At 30.9% G+C, this 27,075-nt stretch overlaps 2 protein-coding genes across 3 annotated transcripts; both read right to left on the bottom strand.

Annotated features, from left to right (window-relative positions):
• Positions 1-1,700: 1,700 nt before the first annotated feature.
• On the bottom strand, positions 1,701-6,867 carry LOC136980018 (uncharacterized). Of its 2 annotated transcripts, XM_067277054.1 has the most exons (5): positions 6,271-6,867; positions 5,716-6,087; positions 5,578-5,649; positions 1,909-1,998; positions 1,701-1,837 (listed from the first exon to the last, which is right to left on the bottom strand). In XM_067277054.1, the coding sequence occupies exons 1-5, from the start codon at positions 6,820-6,822 to the stop codon at positions 1,721-1,723; spliced, it is 1,203 nt and encodes a 400-aa protein (XP_067133155.1). In that variant the 5' UTR covers positions 6,823-6,867; the 3' UTR covers positions 1,701-1,720. The 2 variants fall into 2 exon arrangements, with proteins under 2 accessions (XP_067133155.1, XP_067132502.1); XM_067276401.1 differs by having other exon boundaries at positions 5,716-6,867.
• A 2,950-nt stretch (positions 6,868-9,817) lies between these two features.
• LOC136979160 (sialin-like) lies at positions 9,818-18,348 on the bottom strand. The gene is made up of 10 exons (XM_067275428.1): positions 18,262-18,348; positions 17,437-17,627; positions 17,117-17,350; positions 16,866-17,049; positions 13,860-13,963; positions 13,640-13,789; positions 13,434-13,566; positions 13,201-13,356; positions 10,152-10,237; positions 9,818-10,070 (listed from the first exon to the last, which is right to left on the bottom strand). Exons 1-10 carry the CDS (start codon positions 18,317-18,319, stop codon positions 9,873-9,875), a joined length of 1,494 nt encoding a protein of 497 aa, XP_067131529.1. The 5' UTR covers positions 18,320-18,348; the 3' UTR covers positions 9,818-9,872.
• Positions 18,349-27,075: the final 8,727 nt, after the last annotated feature.

Below are 27,075 nucleotides of genomic sequence, written 5' to 3'. Positions count from 1 at the left end.
CCTTTCTCTTTCTTTGGGTATTAGAATCCTCGAGTTTTTTCCGCTCCGAGGAAGATTTGGGCAGATAAGCGGGATTTGCTGAATATCGCTTATAATTAATAAAAACTTAAGAATTGCCAACAAAAGCACCAAAAGATTAAGTTTAAAAAACAGTTTCAATAAATTAGGTGCTTGAAAATTTACCGGTACTATTTGGTTTATTATCATGTGTGAAATTAAACAATATTAATTGTGATAAATTTGTTATATATTTTATTAAATATCAATTACATAATTTATTACAATAACAGTTTTTGAATTTGTTTTAATAATTTATTATGCTTAAATATAAAAGTAAAATAAGAATAAATTTAATGAAACATAAATAAAGACTAGACTAGTCCAGCGATGAGTTATTTAACTTCCCGGCAACATTTAAAACTGCGTATGTGGCGCCATCTGTTATGATATTTTATTATTAAAAGCTTTTTATATTTTTAATTGTTATAAAATGACAAAAAGCCTAATTTTCAATTTTATTAAAAATCGTAAATGCTAATAACGAGTAAAATCGTGATTAAGTCTGACCCTACTGAAGATACACACGACACCCTTTATTTCCCTACCCACTCGACTCTTTAACCACCAAAATTTAATAGCATCAACCTCCTAATAAACAAACTCTCCTGCAAAATGTCAGAAATTTTCGACAAAAAACCAGAAGTTATTAAGGTTTAAAGAGGATAAACAAAATCGTACCACCGACTCCCACATACATATATATATAAATTACCCCCGAATTTTTCTACATTTCTCGACCTTTCAAGGTATCCTAAGTTCGAAAATGTAAAAATCTGGGGGTTCATTTTTTGACCGATCGCCATACTTTCCCTCTGTTTTATATTCATATAACAGCCGGGAAAGCAAAAGTCACTTTCTCTCTCTCTCTCTCTGTGCACATTGTATACAAAAAATAATCTCAGGCTTAATATAAGTTTTAAAGTAATTTATTAGTAGTTTGTTAATTAAATTTAAATTAAATAATATTAAAACGTTTCGATATGTTTTACGTTTCTTACACAATTTTGTAACGTATATATTTTTAAGTCACATTGAAAAGTGCTGTGACGTAGGAATATTGAAACGATCTTCTTAGGAATTAAATATTTTATTAAAACTTGACAATGTAAAGTACTTCGAATGGATCTATGGAAACATTTACTTAAGACGATGTATTTTGGAAATTTTTGTTTTGTACAGAGAATGCCGTAATTATACATAAAATATGAAATCCTGAATTATTATATGAATTTATGAGGTTTTTAAATAAATTTATTACTCTTTATAATAAAGTCTAAGTCTAAAATGCCGAACACAATTAAAATAAAAATATAGATATAAAATTACTCAAAAGTCGTAATCTTTGAATGTATTTGACAACAGTAAACAAATTTTTAAAGATTTAACAATTTATTTAAGAAGAAAGAGTACTTATAAAATCGAAAATAATTTAAACTATCTAATACAGGTAGATAAATAAATTTAAAAAAAACATTATAATTCATTACATTTAGACGACGAATAGCAGTATCTGTTTAATGCATTTGCTCAAAAGGTATCTATTATATAAATTAATTACTAGAAGAACTGTTATAAATGTTAACTCTATTATATTGCTGCTTTTATTAAATTAAATAATTCAATAATAAACCATTTCTTTACGGTGAATTCTCATTTTCTATTATTCCAGGCCTTCATCATCTTGTGAGCTAGGAATTATTTCGATGGAATTATCGGAAACAGACAATTGCCTCCATTGTAACAGAAACACAAATATCGATACAACTAAACTGAAAACCTAAAATTATATTATATGGAATGTTATTAAATTCACCATTGATATTACATTTAAATTTAACATAATAATACCTTTAGTACTGTGGGTTTCGTCACCACCGAAATTTTCATCAAGGTAATACCTACTGGTGGACCGCCAATTCTATTCATCAAATACAGCAGCTTAAAAATAAATATGGTTAACGAAAGTATTCCAGTTTAAATTACAATTTAAAAGAAATTAAATAAAAAGAAAATTATTATTAATACTATATATTCGTATATTTTTATTATTCTCTATATAGATAGCTCGCCATTTATGCAGGGATTAGTTTCAGCCACACAAGTTCTAATTCAAAACAATTAAAGGTAGCATTAGACTAAAGTTCCAAGACTAAAAAAGTACCACAAACAGGCAAATGTTATTATTTTTTACACAAATACAAGGATATTTATTCTCACAAAATATAGCCAAGCAGAATGTATAGTAGTTAGAAAAATATAAGCAGTGATAGATTAGTGAAAATTCCTAGTTGACACTCCTCGGGGTCGACGAACTCCGCTGTCCCTGCGGGCTCCCTCGATGAGGACTCTGCACGTTCTGCTGTTTGTGCTGATTCTACTTTGTTCGTACGACATATTTTAATAAGGCTTGAAGGGTATTTATTATTGTTATAACTGTCGAAGCTGCAAGGCCTAAAGACGCCGTCTAGTCTCCACGCAACGAATCATTTTTAGTTTTCATCGATTGTTGAGCTTTGCGGCGAGTTTTTACTACTTTTAGATCAGACTCTAACTCACGCTTTGGACCCTTAATTAATAATTACAACCAATTTAACGTCGCACAAAAACCTTTACTTATTCACTACACCTACAATGCCGACCGATTCACCTCGTGTGGCACCGGCATAAAGAACACATTGCATGTAGTGAGGTGAAATTGGAAGGATTAAAATGCATCCCTTTACGTCAGAGTAATTTTGAAATGGAGTAATAACAACCGTCGTAATTCAGTGTCTACCTGTACTTTCTTATAATTATTATTTTTTTAAAATGAAGAACATTATTAAAACAATGAACAATTAAGAAAAAATATAATAAAAAATATAAATAAAATTGCCGGGTTAAATAATAAACGCTATAAATCGATATAATGTTAGTCTATTACGTAAGACATTCTCTACGTGCATTCGCGATATTGCTTCCTAATTCTAATCAATATGTCAATTCAATTCTTAGTAAAGAAAATATATATAGAAAAAGTAAAGAAAAATATTAAACTTTCAATCTACATTTAATTTTTTTTAAATCAATAAAACTATTAAAGTATTTCAGTATAGAAGTTGTTATAATTGTTTCTTACAAGTTTAATTAGTATTGTAATAATAACGAAATGTCAACTGCTATTTCAATGAAAAAAGAATCATATAAACGTATAGTACATAACTTGAAATGTTGTATGTATATGTACTGTATATGTTAATGTAAAACGCATTATATTTTCTAATATAAGACTGATATACATAAATTTATATATAATGCATTATTAATTATTATAAGCAATTCCTAATTATCTGACAAATTTAATAAATTAACTATTCTAAAGCGTGTTTATATTTATTTTAAAAAAACATGTAAAAGTAACAACAAAAATCATTGCGACATCGTCACAATGTCGGGCTGCAATTTTTCATCACATTTTTAATTTATTTAATTTAAAATATATGTTTTCGATCTCACATTAGTAGTGTTGTGCCCTGTACAGTACATCATACTGTTCCTGATAACAACAAAGTCGTGTCGGTCATCTATCTAATTCCTTTCGGGAAAAATTTTTTGAATTGAAATAACGTGACATCCGGTATATACCGGAAGTTCGGATATACTTAATCGGGGCTTCCTGCCCCTAAATTTTCTATATCTGGTCTCGACTTTCACCTATCTAACACCGTTCTCGAAATTAAAGGATAAATAGGCAGACAACAGTGGGAATTTTTAGGTCTACAATTTTTTTCAAATTGCAGCCGAATTATTTAAACTTTATTTTAATTAATATTAGCTAATTTTTACAAAATTTTTTACAATATGAAAATATTTTTAAAAATATATCTGCTCAACTCGGTTATCAACAGATTCGACTACTGGAACAATTTACCGGTATAGACTTTTAAGGAATTAGAAATGTAGGTTTAGTAATTTCACAAACGAATAACAAATATTTCAATAAAAATTTAAAATTTGTAATGGTAAATCTGCATTACGGTGATGTCAAATCAACCGTACACGTGCCAATTTTGGTACTCGGCAAGATTTTCGTAGTAGTTAGGAAAATTTAAAACGTGTAAAAAATTCTGTTTGAACTCGTATCGTAAAATAAAAACAACCGCCGAAAACATTGACAATATAAAGGATGACGACTTGGAGACAGAAAATTTATTTTTCATCACAATAACATAAATTTTCTATCTCCTCGTCACCATTCCTTGCATTGCAAACTTTTTTTGGGGGGATATAACTGCTTTTTGCCTTATTTGATTGTTAAAAAGATAAACTTTGTTGCCGTTGTTTCGGGCTTTTAACGTTGTATAAATAGTATTTATCAGGATGTTGATAAGCAGATCGGCCGATAGAAAACATTAAGAAAATATTATGAGAATATAAATCAACTTAATTATTTATTTAAAAAGTAATAAAAAGTCATCGGTAATAGTTGAAACGAATATAATATGATTTAATTTAACTCGAAAAACACATTTTAAATAGTAATAACGCGGAGGCGCCTCAGTTGGCGAGCTTATGTGGATGACTGAATAAAATGTGATACGACGAATGAAAATTACTAAAAATTATTTTAGCAGTTTGAAAGCTGGGATTCGGGCAAATACGAATACAGTAGAGCGTCGATAAGTGGAACGTCGGTAAGTGGAATGGCCGGAAAGTGGAACGATTTTCAGTCGGACTGTGTCGTGCTGAATCGAATGTTTTTGATACTAAATTTACTTCTAAAGTATAATTTTCATGTTTTTTATATTCTTTAATATATTTATTTTGTTTGTACAAAATACAGAAATAATTTTTAACGATACGATAGCCTCGATGATTATTATAAAAAATTTTCGTTAGGCTTAAAATCGACGAAAATTCAACACGAAGCGACACGCAACAGAGAAAAATTCAACAGGAAGCGATACGCAACGGAGAAAAATTTGAACATCGGACAGGTTAATGTATTTTTTCGTACAAAGTCGGAAACTGGAACAAATCATTAACTGGAAGGACCCCAGTCCCCAACTGGTTCCACTTATCGACGCTCTACTGTATAATTAATTTATTTATTGCTAATGTACTTACGGCCAGTGCGTTGATATTAAAATCGGAAAGAAAGAAAATGTACTAACAAATTCATCACAAATGGACGAACAAAAATTCGGTAGACAATAAAAAAATATACAGTTTAGTCTCTTCTCTAATTATTTATATCACACAACGTTAATTGGGGCGTATTATTAAAAAATAGCTTTAAAAATGATGAAATAACTAAAAAGTATTAAAAAGTTAAAAAATAAATAAATACGAATGAGCCCGGCATTGCGTGTACAGGATTTAGGCTAATATGATTTTGGCAAGTGTAGGTTTTATATTTTCAATTCTTTATACCATGTTGCATATACATTTTGATATTCTGTATAAAATTTAAATTATAATTGTAAATTTGCTTTTATTTAGCCTTTATAAGATATAACAAATTTGATTTTCACTTACCCTTTCCATATCTTGAATACTCAATTTATTAATGCAGCTAATTCTACACAGTTGCTTGTACGGTTTCTGAACCTAGAAAAAATGATAGTTTTAGCAATATTTATTTACCAGGATTTTTGTAAATACGGTCATACTTACTGCCGTCGACAGCATGGCCATTATTAGCCATAAAGTCACCAGCATAAACAAAAACACCAAGGTTATAAACGTGAACATTCGGTTGAAGATACTAGCAAAAATTATGGTGCGTAGCATGTAAGTGAATATGATTAAAAATGCGATAGAAGCCAAACTGAAGACCACCGAAAACAACTGATCTACGGCATATGCCATTCTACTCAGATTATGGCAATCGCGTTGGACCAACCGAAAATCTAAAGTGTCGATTCGGAGTTCGGCAAACTTGGCCAGTTCTTCGCACAGTTCGGCAGATTCTTGTCTAACGGCCAGCAACATCAAGAGGAACAATTGGACGGTAAAGGCAATCAGTCCAATACTGTGGGTCATTTCCTGAATCAGAGAAGCCAGGGAGAATAAATAAAGCGCCGTCATAAAGTCGACATTCATTTCGTTCAGCTTTTGGAACGTCGGAATAAGCGACATTAATCCCAAAATACTGACGATACCGCTTAAGATGACGGTGACAGGCAAAAAGATGCAAGTTAATTTATTTTGTAGATAAAGTAACTTTACCTTAAGGGTTTCGTCATTTTCGGGAGAACCGGTTTCGTCTGATAATCTGGTAAATAATCTGACGCTGGTCTTGTTGTCGGACACGGCGAAGATGCAAATGGAAATGAGAACGAAGAGCGACCATCCGCAGTAAGCCGTAATAATCTGCTTTCCGAAATGGCTAAAAGTAGGCGTGGTGTTTAAATAGGTCATAAATTCGGGCTTGAGGACAGCTCCGGTAAAAGACCTTATGAAAGCCATGAGATGAAGTAGAACGAAAAACATGACGCATCCTCTCAAGACCTGCCGAGTCGGTTTATTTTTGCCTTTGTGACTGTGAGAAAAATCCATACCGAATAATATCAATACATCGGTGGTCGGTCTTATCACACATTCCAGACAATCACAGTCTTCGTCCTCTTCGACGGGTTTTTCTTCCTTATGCTGCTTTTCTTCGGTTTTAATTACCATCGGGACCATATTCGACTGAAAAACTCTTTCTATAATTTCGACCGTCGGCAGAGAATTATCGTTTCTTCTGGAAAGTCCCACGTTGTCCATCGTGCCCAACATCGGTCTGTTACGTAAACAACTGCATCTTAAACGGAATCACGTCCTTGTACGTGTTACCGACGAAAATCGAAACACTCAATTGGTGCAGAGTAAAGTTTTTCTATTTAAGGAACGACTACTAATTTCTCTTATCAAAAATACCACTTCACATTAATATTGTTTTACGATTAAGTTGGGTGATTTTTTCTATTTGAATATCGAAAGTTATGTCGTAAGTAAGATTTACTTTCGTTTAATTTATAATTTTTACTAAAGATGGCAGCACTTATCGAGTAGGGATGTATTAAAGGAAACTACGTACTGGAATTTCCGACTATTTACCTTAACCAAGTCATTTAATTGTTATAATATATTACGAGTGTATTACAACATAAATAAACAATTTAGAACGCTAAAAATACATTTTTAATTATTTCATACACGAATTATTATTATAACGATGTGGTAGTATTATTGTTTAAACGCTTATAATAATTGCTTCTCATTGGTCGAATAAAGTACGAATTATGCTTTTGATCTAGGAATTGATCAAACAGGTTAACGTGACGATCAATGAACATACTTTGTGACATAGACTTTAAAAATATTAGAATATTTACAACAATGCATGGAAATGAATTTTCTATAAAGAATTGATATCTTTGTATATTCGGAAAGTAATATCTAAAAATTAAGAACTGATTTAAAATAAGTTTATTTGATATTTTTAAAGAATTTTAAACAGCATGAAAAGTTTTTAATGCGAAAATTTTCCATTTTCTCACCCGATTTAGATCCTTACAATTTTCCCATATTCAACTAATTATAGAATCATTAAAATGGTTAAAAAATTAAAAAAAAAAAAAATTATTGACAAATTAAATGAATTTTAAAAAGCCGTAGTGATTTTCCCCTAAAAATACAAAAACTTTTCGTTTGATCCATTAACAAAGTTATCGATTCACATTTTAGATTATCGAAAAGCCAGAAAAAAAATTATAAACTAAAATTTTTGGCACGATTTTTCAAAGATGTTTTAGAATCTGACTAAAAGCATTCCTACTGCCCTAATGGCATAATTTAACAATTTAGCCGCTACTATAGCTAGAGAATGGAATCAATTTTTGACTATTCTAATTTGACCATTTTGATCATTCTAACATACAAGGCGTGGATGACATATAAGAGTCAATTGGTAACTTACCTGGGCGTTCTCCAATCATATTATTAGTACTTACAGTACCAGACTCCTCTGCAAGTTGTGTTCTACCAACTAACAGATCCTGTATTCAAGGGAGAAAACTTTTTTCTTTCTTTGTTTTGAGAAGAAGCCGTCCCTTTGTGAATTGACTTATATATATATATATATATATATATATATATATATATATGTATACACACAGATATAAGCGGTTTTTAATTTTATCTAGAATTATTTCAGGAGCTTGTGCATCAATTTTAATAATTTCAATTAAATAACTTTTGTAATATCCGAATTTATTTATATTTATCTAATATTAATTACTTATGTACTGTACCTAATATTAATATAATTATAAATAACTATATGAAGGAATAAAATTAAACTTGAAAATACTTCTTCGCTGAAATATTATAAACAATAACAACATAAACAATATTATAAAAAAATGTAGCAGCCAGTTGCGTAATTTTTCCGGCTTTTATGAGATTTTATTTTATAAATAACATTTGTATTATTAATCAAAATAAATAACTAAAGTTGTATGTGACACCATCTGTTATGAGATTTGGTTATTAAAACTTTATATATTTTTAATTATTACAAAATAGCAAAAGACTTAATTTTGAGGGTAAAAATAAGTTTTGTAAAATCTTGTAAACATAAATAGTATTTTGAAAGATCAAAGACCAATTTTTATGTGCTATTAAAGTATATAGAATCTAAATCAGCTTAATAAAAACAATTTAAAACTTTAACAAAACTTATCCAATAAAAAAACCAAGAATATAAATTATAAGTACAACGAACAATTATTATTTTGACATTGTCACAATACCGGGCTTCAATTTTTAATCATATTTTTAATTCATTTAATTTAAAATATACGCTCTCCACTTCAAATTAGTACTGTAGTACCTTGCCCCTGTACATCATACTTTTCTGCTATGAATTGAGTCGTGCCAGTCATCTATTAATTGTTTTCAGGGGAAAGTTTTGAATTGAAATAACACGATTTTCAGTTTCTATCGGAAGTTAATATACACGTAGTCCGGGCCTCCGTCCACTACGGTTTCCATATATAGTCTTGTCTTTCATCTATCTAACACCGTTCTCGGGGGAAAGACAGTTGGAATTTATGTCTAGAATTTTTTCAAATTGAAGCCCAACAAGCTTTTGCTAATCTGACCATTTCTCGCACATAGACATGTCAGATAAAAGAGAGCATCGGATTACCGAGAGTTTATAGGCCTAAAGCGTATCAACAAGAAACAAATGACGTGACCGTTTCATCCTTCAATACTGATTCTTTTGCAGACAGGAAGAAAAATGACAGGGTGCTCTAACACAGAAAATTCAGTAAACGGGAAAATGCGGTGTGTGACATGGCTAACGTCTTCTTGGAAATGGAAGCCCCCAGGCACTTAATACACTGGGGTATGCCGGATAATTAGGGACCGAATTAGCAAGAGTGTAACGTAATAATAACAATGGCATCCGTATTATTATTGAGTATAAAGAAGATGGGTTCCGATGAAAGATATTCTCCCGATAAATCAGTCAATAGCATTAAAAATTTTTTACCAGATTTGCTTTTTACAGTCTTTTGTACAAAAAAAGCACCGCGTCATTTTCAGTGATAATCCATATCAATTTACATTATTTTAATTTATACGATGGTATTTTACAAATCTTTCTATCACACAAATCAAAATATTGAGACACGTAGATATTTTTAATGTATAGAACCCAATGGATATAGTTTATTAATAAATGAGACGAAGTTCGGTTTCACGAATCGATCGATCTCTTACTATTCTAATTTGTGTATGTAATAATAATATATACAATGTAAACTTATTCTGATAAACTACGGATAAACTTTAGTTTTATCTTCAGAATTCACCGTTACGAACTGGTCGGCCTCAATGGAGTTCTTTGAGATTTCGGGTTTAGCCATACCCCAAGGTTGAAGTTCGGCCGAACCAAAAATAACATAAATGAAATTTGTTACGATGTAAAGTCCTGCCGTCGAGTAAATAATAATGCTCCATCTGTCGATCGTTTGCTACAACATTTATTATTAATTTATTAGTATGAAATTTTATGAAAATAGTTTTAAATTATTTATTTTAAAAAATGTGTTTACCTCGTGCTTCGTTATATACCCGACTATTAAAGGAGTTAAAAATCCGGGTATGGATGCAAATGTCGATGTTATTCCAAGTAATATACCTTTTAAATAGAGATGCCAATCATTAATTATTATTATTAATTTAATTTTATTATTATTAATTATTATTATACAAGAGATAGGATCTCTAATAAAATTTTAAAGTATTTCAATTAATTTGAAAATAAATTCAACAACAAAAATTGGCATAATCTCATTTCAGCTAAAATACTACAGTACTTTAAAAATTGTTAGAGAATTATTTTACTTTATAAAATATAATAAAAATGTTGCCGGATAATTCAATCAATTCGCTCGACCGAAAGAAAAGTGACTAGCTTTTGCATAGAGCTTTGCTTCTTTGCTTTTTCTGGAAAATTGTGTTTTTTGAGTTGTGCCACTCTTCTTCCGGACGAGCAAACTTGGCACGAACAATTTTTTTTTAGAAATCATTAGTTTATAATTCGAGATTCGCAGTTTTCGAATATGGCAAATAATTAGCTAAATATTGATATAAAATTAAAGTAACGATATTACAATTTGTAATTGCTAAAACTGCTTTTTTAAAACCAGAATTATAATTATTTCTTTCATGTAAAAACACGAACAAGACTAATCATAATACATTGTTCTTGTTGATTTTTACTTTCCCGCTGTTATATATTACAGAGGGAAAGTATGGCGATCAGTCAAAAAATATCCCCGTGCAAGATTTTTACATCTTTGAACTCAGAACACCTTGAAACGTCGAGAAATGAAAAAAATTCGGAGGTAATTTCTGTATGTGTGTGTGAGGAGCACGATTTTGTTTACCCTATTTGAAACTTAATAACTCCTGTGCTTTTTGTCGAATATTTCCGAAATTTTGCAGGTAGGTTTGTTTATTAGGGGGTTTATGCTGTTAAATTTTGGTGGCTAAAGGTCGACAGGTGTTGAGATAAAGAGGGTCGTGTGTATCTCTACTAGGGCAAGACTTAATAAACGATTTTACTAGTTATTATCAATAGCATTTACAATTTTTTATAAAACCTGTCCCTACTTTCAAAAATAAGCCTTTTGCCATTTTATAATAATAAAAAATATAAAATGTTTTTAAAATAAAATATGATAACAGACGGTGCAACCAAATGTTGCCGGGAAAGTTGATCAATGCAATGCTGAATTTTTATTATATTTGTCACCCAGATCATTTAGATAACTGCTCCACAATTAAAAATTACTCTGATTTTGCTGCCGAAAGCTTTTCGCTCGCTTAAATAATGTTATTAATCATCAAATTATGTGTGAAGTTATTCGTTTGTTTCGTTAAATATGTATGGTAATACTGTTGTGTTCATTATTAAGCTTGCTTTTAATGTTGATTAATAGTACTGACATTGGCAGTCGACAGTACATTAATGAAAAGTGTATTTTCTTTTGACTATTGTAACAGGCTTGGAATGTAATAATATAGTTGGGAAAAATTAATTATGCTTGTTTAAACACATTTATTTATTAAAAAATAAAAAATTTGTATATTCGAACGTTGATAAAACTCTTTCTTTAGAATGCAGTTTTTATTCTATTTATTTAAATATAGAAAAGGCGAAATTAACTGAAGCAAATACTTATTTGTCTTTTCTCACGGAAAATGTAGCCTTTTAGACATCTTCTGGGGTGGTTTAGTCGTAGGAATTCGAGCAGCATATACTCCAACTCTGCTTTTTTCTTAGTCATAATTAATAGCAAAAATTGATTTCCTGTAATTACCTTCTATGGTCAGAGGCTCGATGAAATTGTTATAATTCGTATTAATTCTGCACTTTTTACAGGTTTATTCTATATAATATTTCTGATAATATATTCCTTTTAAAACGTGCCGATGCATGGGGAAAATTTGGTTTTAAAGCAATAATCGGAAAATCGATTACAGCGAGTTTCTAGGTATCACGCGTTGAAAATATTTCGTTATACGGACAATAAAAAAATATCTCACGATGTCGTTTCATCTAGTCGTGCAGCTGTCTGGATTCGAAAAATTGCGGATACTTTTCACTGGCACGTAAGATGTTTAATTATCAATTTGATGTGCATGTTTGAGATCGTTTATTAATCTGTAACATATTTTACCTCATTGTTATCTTAATTTTGAAATTGTAGACTATAAATGTCCACTGTCATGTCTGTCTGTCCTTCCTTAATCTCGACAATAATGTCAGATAGATGAAAATAGAGATCAGATATAGAAACCGTACGGGCAGGAGGTCCCGGTTAACTTTATATGAATGACCGGTATTCAGCGGAAGCCACGTTATTTCAATTCAAAATGTTTCTCCAGAGTATAGTCAGATAGATGACCTGGATGACTCGGTTGATATCGGGAAAAGTATAATATACAGGGGCAAGCCATTAGTAAAATCGAGAGCGTATGTTTCAGATTAAATAAATTAAAATTATGATAAAAAATTTTAAAAGCCCGGCTTTATGACGATGCCACAATAATTTTATGGATTTTTCGATATTTGGATGTTGTCGAGCGTATTAATTATAGTTGATATATTGGTGTGTAGACTTAAGTCATGCATATTAATTCTTACAATTTACCGACTAGTTAATGCCAATTATTATATTGTTTAACTACATTAATACAATAAACTTGAATTATAAATTATCGTTAAATCAGCAACTTTATATTTAAGCCGAGCCAAACGCAAATAGAGCATAATATAAGTTTCGAGAGAGAAAGAGAAAAATCAATATTATGTAGTGTTCCGAATGGAAAATTGCTGAATATTAAAAAGTACTTGATGCTAAAAAAATCCTAATTCAAAAATATATTCAATACAACGATATAAATTCTGTAAAAATTGTAATTAATTAAAATGAATAAATAATGAAAGGTATTTTATAGATCTTAATTTTATTTTATTGTTTTTAATTTCTGCGATAGGAATAAAAATTGAATTTAAATGATACAAATATCTGTAAAAATTATAAAATTATTGAAGATATTTTATATTTAATTCAATAGTATTTTGAAAAATACCTGCAAAATCTGGTGCCATGTCTATAATAGATACAAAAAATCCCGAATTGACGAAACCATTAAGAGACATGCCAAAAATAAAAAGCAATACGCTGATAGTATGATCGCAGCCAACTTGAACGACTCCTATTAAACACAGTGCGGTACCCATATATCCTGGTGAGGAAAATAACTGTTTTACATATTTGTTAACTATGAATAAGTGACAAATCGTTTGATATTGTACATTATACCAATTGTATTGCACGTCTTCCGTATGAAATTTAACTGGACGTACGCATTTCTGAGCATATAATCGACAATACATGCACAAATCCACCCGGTGACGGTTTGGAATAAATAAGGAATAGCAGAGAGAAATGCATTCTGAAAATTAATGTTATAAAGTGTTAAATTTATATTATATACAGTTTGCAGATTACAATTAAATCCTTCTTACCTGTTTTATATCGAAATACAGCACGGTACTCATGTATGTCGGTAATTCGGTTAAAAGTAGAAGAGCTCCCCATCCTTGACCGAAATGAACGAATATTAAGATCCACACTTGTCGCGATTTTACAATTGATATCCAAGGCACAGAAGAATACTATTGTAAAGTAATTTCAAAATGTATCTGATAATTTCATAATGACAATAAATTATTTAATTTTCTATACTTTTTGAGGTTCTACAGTTCCAAATGAATTTGGCAACTTGCTCGGAGATTCTTCGTTTGTAATTAAAAGAAACCAAAGTATAGACCAAACGCATCCCAGGCAACCTAAAAAAAATTTCTATTAAAAAATAACATTTGATTAATTACAAAATTATATAATTTTTTTTTTTAACTTAAAATTATTTTAATCTTCTATAAACTATGAAGCCTGTGTGCAAGAGCGTCCAGCGCCTTACAAAATTTATATTTTTGTTAAGCTATATGAGGTAAACACTGTACAAAGGGTTCTTAAATTCTTAAAAAGTGTTTGAAATACTCATAATTTAAAAACATTTAAAATAAAATTTTAAATAAAGCGCTAGAAAAATCACCATGCATTGCTCAAGATGCATATTTTCACGATTCAAAATTACATTCGCAGCATAGTTACTCTATTTGGCTTATGGTAAAAGTTCGATGCAACGAACACTTTGAAGAATACAAACATAAATAAATTACCAGGACAATAGTTAATTATAGCATTCGTAGAAGAGACACTAAATTAAAAATGTTGTTGGATCCCGAAAGTGTAAAAAAGATGGAAAGATTAAAACGCTTTTTATCTTTAATTTAATGTGATAACTTTAAATAATAATTTTTTCTTAGTATACCAGATTTAGATAAAGTCCACGAGGCTACTATTCTACGTACAACTTTCCTTTACCAACTTTTATTCAAATTTACAATGGGACTTCTATTTACAAATTAAAACCTTTAAACACACAACAATTGAACTAAAGATAAATTAAATCCGACGATCATAACTTTTCGTTTGTTCGAATCATTTCTGGTTTCGACTATCCATTATTTGCTATTTTATCTACGCAGAGCGCAACTATGGCATTTGTCATTAGTCTAAACGGTAAAATTTTGTTTGTATTACACAAAATGTAAAATAAGAGACTTCGCCTACTTGGAGCACAATCTTTGCATACTTTTGAGAATCTATTGTATAACAAACAAGTTCAAACTGTACTGTACAGCGTAAGGGAAGAGAAAGTAATATGAGACACTACATATTTTACCAAATGAAGTATTCACAGTATTCACTGTATTCATTTTTTATTTAAATTTTAATTCCATAACCTCCTAAAAATATGTTAAGAAAAGATCTGAAAAATAATGTCCCTCAGGTTTGCGTATTGATAACCATTTTTTTTTCCTATCCATCCTATTCCAATATGACTAGTTCCAAAGGAAAGTCCTTTTGGGACTAAGCGTGCTTTGGAACATCTTTTTGGGACTTTTGTTCTATCCTGCTCTTCATTGCAAGCTGATATGCCATACTTTTGATGTCGGATCTTGTTAAACCATAAACATATCTTATTAGACGATTTTCTAAATTTTTAGCTAGAATTGGCTTCCTGGGTAACTTTGTGGCAACGACAATTTGGAGTGTTCTTTCATCATTAACTATTTGCACACAGTCCTGTCAAAGTCGATCTAGGTACATACTTTGCCGCCTTTAGACACCCATATTTCTTTTATTATTTTTACAGTCTCTAGGGCTGTTTGCGTATCGTCTTCACTGTAGTTGTTTCTCACTCGTTTATAGTTTTTATTCAAAATTGTATTGGTTGTTTTAATTAATGCATATTATGAGAAAATACCACAATTAATTGAACTTTTTCATAATCATAAATGGTACGAATATGAGATACTATCCTATTTTACCACGTATATTAATAAATATTTCTCTTTTCCTTACCGCCTTGTGGTTTCGCTTTAAACTGCATTTATTCGACAAATATTGAGAATTTCAGATTTAAAACATTTAAAAGAAATAACAAGGCTTCATTGGTAGAACGTAACATCACCGTACAATATAAAAGAAAACAATCCAGCAACGAGTTTTTTAACTTTCCCGGAAACATTTGGTAGTGTCATCTGTAATCATATTTTATTTCAAAAACATTTTATATTTTTAAGTATTACAAAATAACAAAAAGCTTAATTTTGAGGGTAGGGATAAATTCTATAAAAAATTGTAAATACTAATAACGAGCAAACTCGACATTACGTCCGACCTTACCGGAGATACACATGACCCCCTTTATCTGTCCACCTTCTCGACCTTTAAACATTAAAATTTAATAGCATCGAGCCCCCTAATAAACAATTTTTTCGAAAAATTTCAGAAATTTTTGACAGAAAGCACAGAAATTATTAAGCATGAAAGAGGAAGAACAAAATCGTGCCACATACACTAGCATTCATACATACAAAAAAATTCGCGAATTTTTTCGCATTTCTCGACGTTTCAATATGTTCTGAGTCCAAAAATGTAAAAATCTCACATGTCATTTTGACCGATCGTCATACTTTCTCTCTGTTATATATAGGCCTAACAGCGGGCGAAGTTAAAATTCCATGACCTAAACTTCTGTTCCTGCACAACTCTACATAGACGTTTGAAGCCAGCAGCAGCCAACATATCTGTTTCACATCGTATCAACAAAGGGCGCTTAGAATAATCTTGCAATTAGTGTCTCATATCAGTATGAAACTATCGTCAGAATTAGACAAATCTCAAATTTCCACCTCTTCTCTTATATATTCAAATATTTTGTATTTTTGTGCGAAGTATTTAAAAATTATTTTCCTTTCCCATTGTCTTAGTGAACAATCAGGCCTCCCCAATAATCCCGGCCCATTGAACTGCACCGCCTGCATCATGCTACATACCTTCACTTCCCGAATATGCTAGTCTATATCAAAATAATGAAATATATAATAATAATAAAGTAAATAAATTACAAAATATCAATTATTGATTAATTATTTATATTTATTTACTCTATTATAACAAAGGAAACAAAATTATTAAATACGAAATATTGAAAGTCGGCAACGTATTAGTTTCTCATTTCCGAACGTATCAGTTCATTGCTTTGACAGAACGATATAGCCAAATGTTTAAAAATCTTATCTATAACATTACGATAAAAGTATATTTAATTACACGTACCAAAGATGTAAAATACGGCAGGCCAACCTCCTAAAAATTCTGCATCACACAATATGCCAGAAATAGATAGAGACACGACTACTCCAACTAGACCGCCGCTATAAATAAAACTGGTAGCCATAGTTCTATGATACTTCGAAACTCTGGTGGCGATCAAGTAATGCATCGACGGACTCGTGACACCCTATTATTTTCAAAATCGACTATTACCACATATCATTAAATGAATAATATTCGTACAAATATATTACCTCCGCGCATCCTTCCAAGACCCTTAAAATAATCAATGCCACGGCACTAAATTTCGCAGCAAAAGGCGTTAATAGTGTTAAAAAAGCAGTAAGGAAAACACCCTGACCGTAAATCCATTTGCCGCCATATTTTTCGGCTATGATTCCGGCAGGAAAATGGGTGAAACAGTAGCCGTAGAAAAATGCAGCTAATATATGTCCTTGAACTTCGGAAGTCCAATAAAAGTCTCCTTGCTGTGCAATGTTAATATAGATAAATCATATTAATACCATTAAAAATAGTTTCAACTAGATGTAAAAAAACATTTCTAAAAACTTACTTTAGTTAATTTTATCGATGAATTTTGATAGGGAGAAGGACAATCTGAATAAATAATGTTGTTTTCATTAGGGAAATCTTTTACCATGGCTACTATAGTTACGCTCAAGTTTGTTTTAAGACATGTCAGGTTGAAACTTCCAAAAAATCCCAATAAACAGAATATGATCGTAGACGTTTGTGAACACGATTCTACAGTTAAAATGTATACTTTTTATTAATTTTAGTATATTATAATATAAGTACACTAAATCTAAATCAATTATCAAAAATTAAGGAAAAATATATTAGTAATACATTAACTAATTTACTAATTTATTTAATTTCAGTTACACCAGAACTGAATAGCACTTTTATCCATCTTTGTGGGACTATAAATCTAGTTCTAACAATGTACAGTACATTCAGATAGACGGCCGGATGGCCGAGCGGTAAAGGTGGCAGCCTACCGCTCTGGGGGACCCGGGATCGAATGCGAACGGGTCGAATAATCCCCAGGAATTTTTCGGGGGGTGGTCCGTTCGGATATGTCGGGCCCCATCCCTCACCACCCCGTCGCCCCATTGTGGGCCTGGCCGAACCCATAATGGGCCTACTAAAAGAGGCCCTCTTAGTGCCCACAGGGCGGAAAGAGTTAAAAAAAAAAACAAAAAAAAAGTACATTCAGATCAAATACAAATTTTAAGATTTAATTTAATTTTTTCCGACAGAAATTTGTTATTGTGCTAAATTTACAAATTCCCGAACAAATAAGAAAAAGTCTGTTAAACGTCGAAATAGATCGAATAGAAAAATGAAATTAAGCTGGCATATTCAATTAACTTACGTTTTACTTTCTCTTTAAGAAGGGGCAAAATTTCTTCATTAGATTCGGATATATTCATAGTGTTAATTAGAAATTATATTGTCTTATTTAAATGACATCGCTAACATTTATAATTATCTATTTAATAAATTTAGACTTTGAATGAAGATCAAGTTTCTGTAGATAAAAATATAGATACTAAGTTGAACGCTTGCCGGTTGGATTTTAGTTGTAACCGAAGATATGCAATTTTGATAACTGTTTTTGGCTGGATACGCTACAAAACTAAAAAATACAATACATAAATCATAGATTTTAGAAGAAAAATAATGGACTAAAACGGCAATCATTGGTTGCAAATTCCGTACTTTTGCTGTAACTGTTACTCTTCTAACATATCGAAATACGAAACGTTTTCAACCTACATTTATCCTAGAGTATATATTAACAGAAATGGTAAATTTTTTTGAGTCTGCGTGCCATTTAGTAAGCATAATCATCTTTCAAATAATTTATTCGTATCGAAGTTTTACAGTCAGAACAACTGTTTTTAAAAGAAATGAAGTGAGTATACTATACTTAGCATAAATTTTAAAAAAGCTAATTGAGAAAAGGATGATTATATATTGAGCTGAAGATAAAACTATAATAAAAACTCTAAATTAAGCCAGTTTTTTTTAAATTTATACAATAAAAAGTAAACGAAATTGTATATGTTGCGTGTCAAATATTTTTTCCGACGTGCCACTTTGGGCACGTGTGCCATTCTTGGTCTACAGTCATTCATTGCTTAAGAAATCCTCTTCTATAACAATTATAAACAAAATATTATTATTTTCACCTGATATTTTGTTATGACTTTTTGACTAAGATCTCCTCTATTTGCTAATCGGAAACTATACTGGTATAATTTCCGATTAGCATTCTAAGACTTATTAGCAAATAGCTAATAAGTCTTATTAATGAAGAAGGTCCAAGTGGACAGGGATACAAACAGAAATGTATAAGAGTAAAGACATAGAGGTAAATGAATTAATATTTAAAAATAATTTCATAACATTATCGTAATAATTTAGTGACAGAAAATAATTGTTAATAATTTTTTTAATTACTAACGAAGTGGTTTTTTTTAAAAACATACAGAAGTTTTTACATTACAAGAATATAAGAAATCAAAATACAGAATTCGTTTTACTCGAATTGAATTAATTTTAAATAAATAAATATATATATATATATATATAACTATAGTTATTAAACAAACCGAAATTATAGTTTTCAAAATTAATTATTGTGTTTCGGAGAAAACCGATTTTTCTGGAACAGCGACAATATCTGTAATAATAAGCATTGTTATTAGATTTGAAGGTCGAATCCAAGACAAAACATGGGATCTGAGAATAAAGGAAAATAATAAACTCTAATTCGATCTTCTGATAGAATTTAATGCAGATAACAGCTGTCAAAACCTGATAAAGTGTCGAGTCTGATAAGACGATAAATAATCGTTTAAGGTCACTTCTCAAACTCATTATCATTGTATTAAAATTTGATGATCTGTTGTTAATGAAGGAATACGAAAGTACAATAAACCTTAGATTTAACGGACGAAAAATTCCAGAAAAGTGGAAAACCTTTTTTTTTGCCAATAGAACGTAGATTAAAGAGTGGAGGAAAGGGTAAAAGAGAATTATTTGGCGTAGGAGAGAGGTCCATTACAAGTTTTAGTTTGGGGCCTCGACAAGTATTAAATATAAGTCCAGCCTGGAATAACGAGCTTTAATTCTTTAAATGTCAACATCTACTATTGCATCCGGGTTTATATTAAGAGAATTAGAAATTAAATTTAAAATTCTGTGTCTCGATGGTTATATTTATTGATAAATTCCTTCTTTATTAATCATTTTTATTCGTTATCTCGTTAAAATTTGTATTTAAGTGGTTCTGCAAATGAGATAAAAAGACAACGCGATATTAAGGTCATTCCAGGGTATAAATATTACATTTATCTTTAATTTATTATCTGAAAGGATAAAATTTGATCATTTTATTCTTCTTTTAATTTGTTTTCTCTAACTTTTCAAACTTCCAGTGAATATAATTTAATAAATGTAATATTAATGATTGCTAAATAAACTATATTTATATGGATTAAAACATAAATTACTCATTAAATTAAATTGAATAAAGTATTTTTAATATATTAAGATTTCACTTAATTTATCATTTTTCTCAGTTATATATATACTGTACAAGTTTTGTATAGCGACAAGAAAATATTTATATTTTGTCTTTTAAAAATTAAATGATAATATAAATATAAATGATAATGACGCGTTAATTTTTAAATTATTGCAAAAAGTGTGAAGGATGAAAAATCAATGTACGATAATATATTAGTTGCTTCATTATAGACATTATATTATCAAAAATAAAATAAAAATATTTAAATAATTCGTTTAATGCAGATTCTTTTATAAACGTGCCAGCCAATTATAAAAGTTTTTAAATGCGTATCAATACGTCAACAGCTCCACATTCCATAACAACGTACAGAATGAATTATGTAAAGTATACATTCTGTTAAATACATTATAAACCTATCATTTACTGTATATCTTATAATATACACGATATAAAAATAGGTTATGTAGAATGGATCCAATCTTCGGTTTCTGGCCAGGTTGAACTGTAACTTCTTTTGTTAACGCTGTATACTTCTCCTTTCGTTGAAATACCAGGTGTTCCGAAAATAGGCTACGTATGTACCCACGAAATCGGGAGATTTCAAGAGTTCAAGAGTTGATAAATATTAAAATTTGTGCAGTTTTACTCCTCGTAAAATTTTAATATTAATCAAACTCCTTCTTGGTGGCTATTGTCCACCTCATTTAAGTTACCAAAGTGTGGTAAAGTGCCATTTATAAACGTTTACGTGGCCAAGACAGCAGGAAAGTTCGGCGTTCTTAAACTTAACCTACTTTAAACTGAATTGACTTTGTTGCTATAGTTTCATAACAGTGTGCCGAAATCTGTATTAAACATTTAACAGGATTCAGTACAGTATTCTTAATTACAATTTTGTACGTCAAATTTTTGTAATTCTATTTAATTGACCATCTCGCTTACGTGGCCGGAATCTGTATATCCCGGAAGTGACCAGGTAAGTAAAATTTTACTGTATTTTTGTCGAATTTTATTTATTTTCAATTAAGTTTCGTCCCTTATCATTGCATTTCTATTATTGTTGAAAATTATGTATAACATCATTTAAAGTCGACGGTGTTAAAAGAATAATAGGATGTACAGGGAAAGCCGCTACTAATTTGAGATGGAAAGGATATATTTTAAATCAAATAAATTAAAATTATGATTAAAACTTGCAGCCCGGCATCGTGACCATGTCACAATAAATAATTGCTCGCTTTCTTAGTTTTGTAATAAAAAGATCTCCGATGACATAATTCAAGAAGCGAAATTGCAGCTTCACACGATACTCAATTTTTGGTATGCAGCAGATTATTAAACAACAATTCACTTAAATAGTATTTTTGAAGGTATAGTTCATTGTCATTAATACTTTTAGCTCCACTTAACATTCAAAACGATCTTTTTACATAGTTGTTTGTAATGAGCGAAGTTTTAAAGTGAGGCTCCACTTACGCCTTATGGAAAATGTACCCCGGGCTGGACCTTATATAAGCTGTCGACGGTCCTTCTGAAGATCCGGAATAGTGTTTTTCGTAACAAGAATTCATCTTTAAGAACAAAACATTTGTAAATAAATTAGTTATAAAATATAAATTGTGCTTTATATTTAACTCAATACAATTACTAAATGTAGAATAAGTTTCTCATTTTATAAGTAATTCATATAAATCGTCGGCGAAATGACGTATTAAATTCGACAAATTTCCTAAAAATGTCAGTTAAATTGTGCTTATATGTTGTTGTATTGATTTTCTTTTTATATCGTTGGATTCTCTTCAACTATATTTTTCAATAAAGATGATCGAAGTAAATAATATAATGTTTATGTAAACTTGGAAAATATTTTCTGCAAAACTTTCATTTTTATCCAAAGAACAACTGAAAATATTACTTGAGCAACATAAACATTATTAAAATAGAATTTTTTAAACTAGAGAGAGGTATCAATTTCAAATAATTATCACAAAAATAAAACATTATCAGAATATTCTAACATATTCCATATAGCTCACAAATCTCTTCTATCACGTCATGAATTACACGTTTAGATCCGTATACTGTATAACTTTGGCCCCGAACTGTTATTAAGTTCAGAGCTACACAAGGTGGAAAGTGAAGAGGAGGGCGACAATAATAACTGAGAAACTTTTTTGACGCCGGGCATTTTCCGACTTTATGTTAGCGAATCTTCCCAAAAATTTTAATATTTGTGGGTAACGTATGTAAAAAATAAATATAAAGTAGATTAAAGATATCTTTCGTATATTGCAGAAGTTATATTAACTAGTTATTAATAGAATGTAGAATAAAAGAGTAGAGGTGAATTTTACATACTTAACCCTTATATATTGTATATAAAAATACAATTCAAATAACCTAAGCTAAAGATAACATCTACAAATAGAAATTATAAATTATTCTCTAAACAAATTTATTATTTTTGTAATCATAAACAGAGGTTTATGAATATAAGTCGATATATTATAAATATAATTTTTCAAAATGTCAAGATGTGGATTTAGCGATTTTCATTCGTAAATGCAAAGTTTGTAATAATCAAATTGTTTTATATTATCGCATTAAAGTTTTTATTTTTCGGAACATCGGCTTAAGTGTTCATTTTATAATTCGTTCGCAGTTTCCGGTGTGCGCCTACCACAACCCTTACAAATTAGCATTTACAATTTTTTATAAAACTCATCCCCACCCTAAAATTAAGGTTTTTTACTATTTTATAATAGTTAAAAATAAAAATATTTAATTATTATGATAATAATAGATTGCGCCACCAAATGTTGCCGGGAAAGTTAACCACCTCGTTGCTGGATTTTAAAAAAGTTATATTGATAATCATAAATTTTCTCAAAATCCTGAAACTTTTTGTTTATTCACTGTTTTTAAATGTTTAAGATTAAGAAAAAGCACTGTTACTTGGCTATTTATAATACTGAAATAGTAAAAGTTTGCTAGAAAATATGTTGGAAAGTTAGTGAAAAAACGTAAAAAAAAAGAGCTGTAAGGGAAAGAAATCCCGTTAAAAATCGTTGGATTCTTTGTTTCAGCTATTCTTGTAAGTATGCGCAGTTAGTGAATATGGAGCTTCTGCTATGATTATTTGAAGATCGAATATATTTCAGTACTCATTATAATTTCGTACTTTATTAATCTGTCTTTTAGAAGAAAGTAACACTCACTTGTCAGTGAACAAATCACAGGATCTTTTAGTGTTGTAATAATATAATATACGTATGTTTATAAGTTAATTACTTAAAATCTGTTTGTAATGGCTCCTCTATAAAACGTAAACCTCTCTAAAGAGAAAATAATTCTCGGAATGGAACGATTTGCTAAGTTTATTATTATGAGCCAAAAACCTGTCCAAAGTGGAAGGGAAGAGTTTTTAGACATTAAATATTCAGTAAAGAGAAGTATTTCGGCGGTTTAGCAACTATATTCTAAGTTTTAATGCTGGAACTGGCGGTCGATTTCTTAGTGACATAGGTTTTTACGAGAATTTGATTAATTCGTTCTGAAGACCCCCAAAATAAAAACTATATACTTTCTTACTACGTTTATTTATATGTGTGAGGACCCAAACGAGGTCTAAAATCGCAAAAATGCAGAATTCTGTTATGAAAAAAATAATGATAAATTATATGAGAGAGAGAGAGAAAAAAAAAACTCTTGATCAAAACAACATGACGAAAAATGTAAACAACGAGTCTCGGGACGACGCCAACACGTGTTAAACGACCTGTTAATGTTCAACCCAAAGGTAGAACTCCGACACACGCCCTCACAAATAGGTATAAGTTTGACACAAGTACTCAAAGAAAAAATTCAACTTAGGAAAACAATTTTAGAAAAAGGGAAAAATTGGAGGATAGAAAGATATCGCGTGATCGTTAGAATTCCAAAATGGCATCAATTATAAACAACGGATTAAATTATGAGTGCAGGTGTTGTGGTTCTATCAACAATCTCCGAGCATAGTCGACAAAGGGTGTCAAATAGACACCTCAAATCCGACCTCTCCCGCGACCCGACATGGTCTCGTTTTGCGCTTGAAAGCAAAGGGGAGACCAATCGGGAAGCGAGGAAAGGGACGAGGGACCAATCGGGAAGCGAGGAAAGGGACGAGGGACCAATCCGAAAGGTGAATAATACACGAGAAAAATGTTTAAAAACTGGGACTTCAAGGTCGAACAGGAATCTCTCTTCCGAATTAAGAACTGTGATGCCGACGGTGTGTGTAGTGCCATCGCCCGGAACATCTCAGTGTATCTCCGCTCGTCCCCATCGCTCGAGACATTTCAGGGTATCTACGATCGTCCCCATCGCCCAACGGCCCTTCTCGTCCGCCCGGGACTGGATTACGATCAACCAACCGAACTCTCACATTTCGGAAGATCGCCGAGATTTGGAATAGTCTACTCGATGTAAGCATGAATTCGTCTAAATAAACGGTTTTTCGCATGTAAACACTTGTTTTCATTTGCCTCCTTCGCAACCGTCCACATACGCGGGTTCCCTTAGGTTCATTCTGACGCGGGATTAATTGTAACCCCCTTGAAAGTCGGCAAATCTTACATATGTAACAATAAAAATACATATATACACAGTCTTGCATTTTTATTTGTCATGTTTTTTCCGTTTGTGGGGGTTAAAAAAATTTGTCCAATGTCGATTTCTTTTCTCTCTTCTTCAGGATTTTTCAGAAGTAATTAATAGCATTGTAATTGTACCCCAAGCCTATTAACCTCAACCTGATTTGGATGCCATTTTAAGACCGTTGTTCTGACATCCTCCCATTTTTTCAAAATATTTTAATAGCAGATATCGGCATTAATCCCCTTTTTCAGAAGAAAACATATTTCGCCGAGTTTCTTGCTGTTCTTCGTTCAAGAGTTCTTGGTGTTCTTCTGTCGTCAGATCAGTTTCAGATTCCATTATGAGCTCTTCAATGCATTTTGAGCTCTTCAATGCTCTTTATTTCTCAGATGTAATTTTTGTTACATCTTTAGCTGCTTGAGACTTGATTATACTGTATCTTTCTTAGATAAGATTGAACTGCGGTCTACTGTAGATCTGTTTAAGCCATACTGCTCAGCAACGTCAGACATCTTTTGCCCACTCTACCTTTGCTATTATACACTCGCCTTTCGAAAATAAAAACCGACGCAGAACTTAACGAGTGACCGCCTGACAGTCTGGCGAATACTATAAAAGAATTGTTTCTGGCAGAAAAACAAAAGGCTGGAATTACAAGAGAGTATTTCAAAGTTCGAGGAATACTATTTGATCAGTATATACCGGATTGAGCGTCGATGTCGACGTCTCCCGCCCTCCGAAAAGTTTCGAATAGTTGCCTGAAGATAAGGGAAAACCAATCGGTATTCATTATTTAACGTCGCTTCTTCTTGTGTTTGTTCTGTGAGGTGTTCGTTGTCCGAAGATAAAAGTCTTTAGCGAAAATGTTCGTTATCCGATTTGTTCCTTAACCGATTACCCACTGTATTTAATTAATTTACAATATTTAGAGTGGGATATATATATATATATGTCCCGATTGCAGAATACTGTAATTTTTGCACAGTTTGTTAGAAATAAGTCGTGTTTGGGTGTCCGATACCCTGATAGTTGTTACTCCACAAGTGTTTGGCTAGGAGTTGGTACGGAAGGGTTTCCTATTAGCCCCGATTTAAACTCCGTGGACTTTGCGATGTTGGTAGTATGGAAGTAACTAAAGATAAAGTCTATGTGTGTCCAGTGGAAAACCTACAGATTCTTCAGGAGCGCTTCAGGAAAAGGAATACGGTAGAGGTCTGACACCGTATTATTGTTCGATTTTACTAACGCCTACAGAACTTAAGTGTGAAGACAAACATTTTGAAAATTGTATTTCGTAAACTTTTTACTTCTTGATTAATTACATTTGATTTTAATTAAATTGCATTTGTACTTTTTTTGAATAATTTATTTATTCCGCTAGAACATACATATGTTCACCGTCACCTAAATGGTCGACTAAAATATTTTATCACTCAATATTCGTACGTAACAGTAATCCTTAGAATTTTTTAATTTTTTAAAATTTTTTATACGTTTTAGTAGTAATTAATGTTAGTGCGATGCCATCATACCCATTATGTGTGGCCCGAACCGCTTTCAGGAGTAATTGTTATCGATCGTATCCTTAAACAGAAAACATTTTAAAAATAATGACAGGGTGAATCCGAATCCATACTAGCCTGCATGGCCTAAATACGTTAAGCGAGAATATCATCTCGGGCTTTACGACGTTGATGGTTGACATCTCGCCCTATGACCTTTGTGCATGATTAACCTTTTGAGTCGAGGTGCGTTTGGATTGATCTCATCACTCGTACAATGATCATTTAGTCAATATTTCAATACAAATTTTTATTTTATTTACTTTCTAGATGCTTATTTTTTCGGTTATAGTGTTTTCTTTCATATAAAACGTAATTTCTGTAGAATGTGCTTTTTTATTTATAATTTAATTAAATTTTTTTGTTTAATATATAAAATAATTAATTCTCGTTAAGAGATTGATTTTTTCATTTAATAAATATAGTCTTAATAAAATCAACAAATATTTAC

This window comes from Centruroides vittatus, unplaced genomic scaffold (genome assembly GCF_030686945.1).
Source record: "Centruroides vittatus isolate TY-2023 unplaced genomic scaffold, ASM3068694v2 contig_10, whole genome shotgun sequence".
Classification (NCBI taxonomy): domain Eukaryota; kingdom Metazoa; phylum Arthropoda; class Arachnida; order Scorpiones; family Buthidae; genus Centruroides; species Centruroides vittatus.
This window is presented reverse-complemented; position numbering and strand designations above follow the sequence as displayed.